The 8,080-nt window shown below is 47.6% G+C and overlaps 1 protein-coding gene across 1 annotated transcript; it reads left to right on the forward strand.

Moving 5' to 3' along the window:
• Positions 1 to 3,984: 3,984 nt before the first annotated feature.
• LOC102845906 (CD70 antigen-like) lies at positions 3,985 to 7,401 on the forward strand. Its single transcript, XM_006896417.1, has 3 exons — positions 3,985 to 4,314; positions 4,542 to 4,575; positions 7,016 to 7,401. Exons 1-3 carry the CDS (start codon positions 3,985 to 3,987, stop codon positions 7,399 to 7,401), a joined length of 750 nt encoding a protein of 249 aa, XP_006896479.1.
• The last annotated feature ends 679 nt before the right edge of the window (positions 7,402 to 8,080 follow it).

An 8,080-nucleotide genomic window follows, 5' to 3' on the forward strand; every position in this document is an offset into this window, starting at 1 on the left:
CTTAGCAGTCCATGGTATATTCAATACTCTTCTCCAACACCACAGCTCAAAGGCATCAATTCTCCTTCTATCCTCCCTAGTCATTGTCCAGCTCTCTGACACATAGCAAGTGATTGCAAAGACCATGACCTGTATCAGGCATTCCTTAGTATCCAGACTGACATTGTTGCTCTTTAGTACTTTAGTGAGGTCTCTAACCACAGACTTTCCCATCACAATACATCTTTTAATTTCCTGGCTGCTGGTGCCAAGAGCATTAATTGTGGAGCCAAGCAAACTAAAGGCGTTAACAATCTCAATCTCTTCACCATCCATCATGATGATCTTGAAGAGTTAACAGGAATGGGAAGAAAGGGAGAGTGGAGTAAAAAGTAATAGATAGATTGGCTAAAGGGAAAGACAATACATAATAAAAAATTTATTAAAAACTCCGCTTACTTCCATCGAGTCGGAACCAAATCATAGCTGTCGCTAGAGTGGGCTTTCAGAGGCTGTAAATTGCACAGGAGATCTTCTCCATCTTTTTCCTTCTGAGCAGCTCATGGATTTGAACTGCCTGACCTTGCGTAGGTAGTACTACTCCTTACTTGACTGGCATTACATGGGAAGAGATTTCCCATCTTTCTCCCGCAGAGCAGCTGGAGGATTTGAACCACATACCTTTTTTGGGAGTTGACAGCACCACTCTTTACCGCTAGGCTCCCAGAGTTCCCTAAGGGATTGACTTGACATTGTCCTTCATGAACTGCCTTAATCAATGAAAATGAATATTTTTTAAAAAGTGCCTTGTTCCAGACTGTCAATTACCACACACACAATGTCTAATCAGTGGTTCCCTTCAGATCCATGCTTCCTTCTCACAGGACTGTACAGGGTTCACTGTTTACTTATGCATCCGCATAACAAAGACAGTGGGTCAGGGAAGGGAGGGCAAAGGCATGTCGGTGCATGAGTGAAACTCCATCCTTTCTGTGAGCTTTCACCAAAATCACAATTACAAAAAAAGAAAGAATCTTGTAGGGGGTGAAAATTTTAAAAATAAGTAAAACAATATGTCTATGAATTCTTGAACAAACAAAATCACTATGGTTTATAAACATCCACTCAAATAAATAGAAAAAAGGAAATATGAAAATACGGTTTGTAGTATTTTTAATTTCTTGAAAAGATTCTTATGAATTTAATTATTTGTTTATTTAAAACAACTATGAGATATCATCTCACCCCAGTAAGAATAGCAAAATTTAACAGAACAGCAAACATCCAATGTCGGCAAGGTTGTGGAGAAACTGGAACCCTTATTCACTGTTGGTGGGAGTATAAAATGGTGCAACCACTCACTATGGAAGGCTGTATGGCGCTTTCTCAAAAAGTTGCAAATAGAAATACCATTTGACCTAGCAATTCCACTACTGGGGATTTACTCTAAAGATACCATAACTACCACCCAAGCAGATATATGCACACTGGTGTTTATCGCAGCATTGTTCACAATAGCAAAGAGCTCGAAACAACCCAAGTGCCCATCAACAAACAAATAGATAGAGAAGCTCTGGTATATTCACACAGTAGAATACTATGCAGCATTGAAAAACAAGGAACTAATGAAATATTATTAAAAATGAATGACCTGGAGGACATTATGCTGACAAATATCTCAGTCGCAAAAGGACAATTATTGCATAGGGCCACTGTTGTAAAACAGGACTGACATCAAGTTTGAGGTAAGACAGAAAAGGAGGGGGATGAATGATGTATACAGCATCAAAATAGATGAAGGAGAGAACTGTTTAAAAGGGACATATGAATGGGTGTTTTTATCATTATAGAAGTCCACAGTGAAGGCTGCATATTGTAGTGGACTTGGCGGGGAGAGATTGCATAACAATGAAACAGTTTTTCTTTTTCTTTTCAAGGAGAAGAGTGAATTGTGGAGGAGGGTGTGGGTAGGGAGAAAAGTGCAACAATAAATGACTGAAAACCCTAAGTCTCTGTAAACTTTCATTAAAATTATTTTTTTAATTATTTCTGTTAATAAATATTTAATGATTTATTTAAAAATATTTATTAATTTACACTTTAAAAACATTTTTCTAATAGCAGACAAAATTCTTTTAATCTGTTTCTTGGGAGAAAGATGGATAATATCCTGCCTGGGAAAATGACAACTTGGGAAGCAATTTAAAGACAGGGGGTAGAGCATGGTATTCCATCGTGGGAATAGACCACAATTTCTCAATCCATTTGATTGTGGCTGGACATTTGGGCTGTTTCCACATTTTTGTGGTAATGAATGACGCTGCTTATGAACATTGGTGTACAAATATCTATTTGTATCTCAGTTCTAAGTGCCTTGGGATTTTATTTGATCAATACTAGACAGTGCTCAGGAGCAGTGATTTTGAAAAATACCACATTACATAGGAGAGGCTGGAGAGAGCATTATGCTGAGTGAACTAACCCAGTCTCATAAGGACACATACTGCATAGGACCTTATTGTAAAAGCAGAAGGATGTAGGATGTGTATGAAGGCCCCGGGGGGGGGGGCATGGGGAAGCAGAAATCACAGAAGGAATTGGGAAAGATCCCATGGGGATCTGAAAAGACAGGGTAATAGTGAATCTAGATCGATGGTGATTAATTTTATAAAACAGGACTGACATAGCAGGTTAGGGGAGACTGAGAAAGATGGGATAAATTATGTATACTGCATCGAAACAGATGAGAGAAAGAACTGCTTAAAAGGGATATGTGATTAGGTATTATTGTCATGACAGGAGTCCAGAAACAAAGGCTGCAGAGTAGAGTGGACCTGGGGGAAGGGATTGTATAACAATGAAAGAATTTTTATTTTACTTTTCAAAGAGAAGAGAGACCTGGAGGGGAGGGGCAGGCAGGCAGAAAAGTGCAGTAATGAATGAATGGAAATCCAAAATCTCTGTTAATTTTCATTAAAATTAATAATAATAATAAATTTTAAAAACACAATGTATGGGAATGATGGTATGAAACACAATGTGAATGAAGGAATGTGTGAAGCGCACAGGAAAAGACAGTGGACGGTGCACGCTAAACCAGTGCGGACAGTGTCCTCATTCACTGAGCTTAATCATCCCCACACTCGAGTGAACATCCTAGCAACAGCTTGGTGATTCCCAAGTGTGAGTGCAGAGACGAGGGAAAGGGAAGGGGCTGTGGAGTGACAGAGCAAGCCCGCCCCCCAGCAAGCCCCCACAAGGACGTGCCTGCAGGAGTGGGAAGGGCGGGTCACCCCACGATTAGGGCCAGCCAGGCAGGGCAACGCCTGTTGGCTGCCGGAGCTGTTTAATGTGTCACCCCAGGGGTGGGGCAGGCAGAAGCTGGAAGGGACTTCCTTCCCCAGCACGGTGGGACAAACCCAAGTTCCTCCCAGCCGGAACATCCCCGGAGTGGGCGGGCTGGAGGCGTCTGCCCCCCACCCCAGTCCCAATTCAAGTGAAGCCTCCGCAAGTCAAGGCGAGCAGGTGCCGGAGCACTTCCTAAGCGCTCGCATTTCCTTCCCCATCACAGCTCGCCCCGTTGCCTCATCCTCTCCAGCCCTTAACTTGGTGGATGTTGCGGCGGCTCCGAGGGGTGATGGCCGACGACAGCTCCCGCCTCCAGGTGCCCCGCCGGGCCTGTGCGTGGGTCCCCAAGGCCGCCCTTCTGCTGGCTGCGGGCTTGGTCGGCGTCCTCGTCCCCGTCTGCTACAACCTGTGCACGTGGAAGCAGCGGGAGCCGATGGAGGTGAGGCGCCCGGGGAGGACCACGGAGAGGCGCCCGGCTGCTGCGGGTCCCCAGCCCCTTGCCCCAGAGAAGCCTGTGGCCACCTGGGTGGGGTTCAGAGTCTGGGGAGAGGCGGGGTCCCGGAGAGGGGCTGAGGGGCCGTGGGAAGGTGCTTTATCAGTAGGCTGACCCCAAGGCGCAGGTGGAAAAGATGAGGCCAGAGAGGCGAGGGGCAGGGAATGGAGTCCGAAGTCGGGTCCTGCTCTGGGGCCAGTGACGCCCGGAGGAGTGGAAGGGGCATCCCGGCGCAGGAGGCATATTGCGGGAAAGGTGCACTGAGGGGCCGTGATGACTGGCGGCTGGTCTTCCCCCAAGAGGATGACTCAGAGGCTGCTGGGGGCTTCACAGGGCCGAGAGGGGGCTTCCAGGGGCCCTTAGCCCGCAGGCCAGGCCTCAGCGGGGGCACAGCTGTTGCAAGGGGCACCAAGTTGCCGGCGCACACGCGCGCACACGCGCACACCCGCTCCCCGGCTACATCCAGGAAACCAGGGAGTTCCTTCGAAGGTCCGGTCATCCCTCTGCTCCCTGATGCTACTACCTTACTTCCTCTTTGAGGACCTTTCTCTTTTTTACCCCCACTTTTCTTTCCAAATGTCACGCACAGGCCCTGTGAGTTGAGAGGTGAGGAGGAGGAGGACGGGGTGGCCAGAGAAGAGAGGCTTTCTGACTTGAGGGACACAGACCGCCCCTGCCCCATGCTTGTATCACTGCTCTGTGTTCTCACCTTTTCTTTCAGCCGATCGCAGCTGAGCTCCAGCTGAACCACACAGGTAAGGAGGAGCTGGGGGTGTGCGCAGAGGGGTGGGGGAGTCCAGGGGGAGGGAGGGGATGGGGTCTGGAGGAGAAGAGAGGAGAGGGGAAAGGCAGAGGGAGGAAGAGAGGGAGAAGGAAACGCAGACAGAGGGTGGGAGAAGACAGAGGCGCAGGGTGTGCTGGATGCCACCGAGCTTCTCCTGGGTCTTCACCTTTGACTTCCTCTCCTGGAGCAGGAGCTCTGATGGCCTAGGGGTAAGAAGCTGCGCTGCCAGCCTGGAGGCACGAGGTTTGAATCTAGGAGCTCCTCCTCGTGCAAGGGAGCCAAGCAGTCGCCCAGACTTTGGGTCAATTCCAGGTCTGTGGCACATAACAACCTCAGCCACCTGGAAAAGCACCATCTCCTAAAGCGGTCACATTAACAATTAGCTGTTGCGGTGTACCCTCAAGGAGGAACCAACTCTTAGCTAGCCCCCCACCAACTCTTAGCTAGTCCCCCAGCCAACTCTTAGCTAGCCCGTCAGCCGGCTTTTCTGAGACAGTAAATCGCTGGGGAGGACATTACCCATCTTTCTCCCATGTAAGCATCTGGTGTCTCTCTGGAGACTAAGGTGCGTCTGATACAGGCCATGGTCTTCGCAATCACTTGTTATGCATCAGAGAGTTGGACGATGACCAAGGAGGATAGAGGGAGAATTGATGCCTTTGAGCTGTGGTGCTGGAGAAGAGTATTGAGAATACCATGGACTGCTAGGAAAATAAACAGATTTGTCCTGGAAAGGGTTAAACCAGGTGGCTCCTTGGAGGCAAGGATTCTGAGGCCCCATCTAACATACTTTGGACATGTTGTGAGGAGAGACAGGTCCTTGGAGAAGGACATCATGCTTGGGAGGGTGGAGGGACAGCGCAGGAGGTGAAGGCCCTCTATGAGGTGGATTGATTCAGTGACTGGGATAATTGGGATGGGAGTGTCAGAGACAGTGCGATTGGCACAGGACAGAGTGGAGTTTAGGGCTGTTGTACATAGGGTCGCTATGAGTCGCAAGCGACTCGATGGCACATAACAACAACAAACAACAAGCATCTGGTGGTGCCTTTCCTAACCGCTAAGCCACCCTGTAAAACACCTACACTAACTCTAATCCCTGCAAAGCAGCTAGGCTAAAGGGTGTTGTCGTTAGGTGCTGTCCACTTGATTATAAATCACAGCGACCCTATGAACAAACGAGCTGGACTTGGCCCTGTTTCATTATCCTGTGCCATTCTCAGCCATCTCTGGTGCACTTGAGCTCACAGATACAGTAAGGGTCTTCCTCCCTTTCTCCGACTCTATCTACCTCTCCAAGCATGGTGCATTTTTCCAGGAACTGGCCCTTCCTGACAGCATGGCCAAAGTGCGTAAGTGGAAGTACCAGCACCTTTGCCTGTAAGGAGAAACATGGTAACATTTTCTCCGAGAGCGACCTGTTTGTTCTTTTGGTAGTTCATGGGACTTTTTTTTTTCCTTCTCCAGCACCACTTTTCAAAAGCATCCGTTTGACTTCTGTCTTCCTCATTCTTTGTCCAGCTTTCGGATGTATTTCAGGAAGCAATTGCCAAAACGTTCGCTTGGATCTGGAGCACCTGAGTCTTTAAACTGACAACCTTGCTTCTTAGCACACTGGAGAGGTCTTTGCCTGCAGATTTCTTGTGTAACACATCTGTTGATTTCATTCATATATCTATATATCTAGATCTAGATCTAGATATCATCTATATCTATATCATCTATATATATCATCTTTATACCATCTATATCTATATCTATCTATTTATATATCTATATATGCTAAAAAATGGAAAAGGTTTATTAAGATAATGCAAAGGAGGCATAGTTTGTGAAAGATAAAGATAGAAAGGTAAGAAGGAAAAAGCGGAGAAACCCCCCTGGAAACTCAAGGGTAGATCCAAAGTTTCTGACAGGCAGTCAGCCAAAAAAGGTCTGTTGATTTCTTCCTTACTTTTCGAATCTCTAGCCCTTCACCTCTCCGAGGTACCAAGTACCTCTAGCCCACTGTCTCTATGATCCCCACTTCCTGTCTCCTTTCACTTCACTCTCTAGCCCTCTATCTCTGTCACCTGCATTTCCTGTCTCTTTCTAGTCTGTCTATCTTTCCTTTTCTTTCTCAGGTTTTCTGTTGCCCCCTTACGCTTTCTGTCTCTCTCTGAGTTGTCCATCTATTTATGGCCTTTGTGTGTGTAGCTCTTTGGATCTCTCACTCTCTGTCCTTCTGCCTCCATGGCCCCCACTTCCTGTGTGTGTGTATGTGTGTGTGTGTGTGTGTTCCTGACTCACCCTTTGGATTTCTGACCTCTGCTCCTTTATCTGTCATCCTCTGTCTCTACTCCACCATCCCTATTCCCTCCTGCTCCTCAGTTTTTCTAACTCTCCATCCTTGTCCTGCCCCCCACCCCCAGGTCTGCAACAGGACCCCAGGCTGCGCTGGCAGGCAGGCCCAGCACTGGGGCGCTCCTTCCTGCATGGACTGGAGCTGAACAACGGGCAGCTGCGTGTCCTGCAAGATGGCATCTACCGGCTGCACATCCAAGTGACACTAGCCAACTGCTCCTCTCCACAGAGGACCAGGTCCCAACAGGCCACACTAGCCATCAGCGTCTGTGGCCCGGCCACTCACCAGACCACCCTGCTGCGTCTCAGTTTCTACTCTGACTGTACAGTGGCTTCCCAGCGCCTGACACGCCTGGCCGCAGGGGACACCTTGTGCACTGACCTCACTGGGCCCCTGCAGGCCTCCCCAAACACTGATGAGACTTTCTTCGGGATTGAGCGGGTTCACCCCTGAGTGGGACCTCTACCTCATCATTGTTTGCACCAGTCCTTCCCGTGTGGGAAGAATTTTCCGTTTTATTGACTTCAAAGTCAAGTTTATTTGCTGCTGTACATAAAAAAAACCCAGTTGTAATTGTTGTGTTGTCATGAATATCTCTTCCTTGTTTTATTATACAGTTGCTGTTGAGTTCAATCCCTTCGGCCCATAGTGATGTTTTAAACAACAGGTCAGAATCTTGTCTTATCCTGTGCTGTCCCCATAATCTCTGATAACGCTTGAGCCCACTGATAAACTGTGTCAATCCATCTTGTTGAGGGTCTTCCTCTCTTTTCCTGACCCTGCACCTTTTCCAGCACGATGTCTTTTGCCCAGCCCCTCCTAACAACATGCCCAAAGTATGGGAGACAAAGTTTCACCGCTTTTACCCCTAAACAGCACTCTGGCTGCACTTTTTCCAAGACATATTTGTTTGTTCTTCTGGCAGTCCATGGCATATTCAGTACTCTTCTCCAACATCCCATCTCACAGGCATCAATCATTTCTTCTTCTGTCATCCTTAGTCATTGTCCAGCTCTCAGGTGCATGATAAGTAATTAAAAAGACTATGGCTTAGATCAGGGGCACCTTAGTCTTTAAACTGACATCCTTCCTCAGAAGCACCTTGAAGAGGTCTGTGACAGCAGATTTCCTG

Source organism: Elephantulus edwardii, unplaced genomic scaffold (genome assembly GCF_000299155.1).
Source record: "Elephantulus edwardii isolate Elephantulus edwardi_28Jun2011 unplaced genomic scaffold, EleEdw1.0 scaffold00185, whole genome shotgun sequence".
NCBI classification, from domain to species: Eukaryota; Metazoa; Chordata; class Mammalia; order Macroscelidea; family Macroscelididae; genus Elephantulus; species Elephantulus edwardii.

Coding starts and splice junctions, on each gene's coding strand:
- LOC102845906 (XM_006896417.1), top strand. CDS start 3,985: ATGGAGTCCGAAGTCGGGTCCTGCTCTGGGGCCAGTGACGCCCGGAGG. Junction 4,315..4,541: donor GGAGTTCCTTCGAAGGTCCG/GTCATCCCTCTG, acceptor CTTTTCTTTCAG/CCGATCGCAGCTGAGCTCCA. Junction 4,576..7,015: donor GCTCCAGCTGAACCACACAG/GTAAGGAGGAGC, acceptor CCCCACCCCCAG/GTCTGCAACAGGACCCCAGG.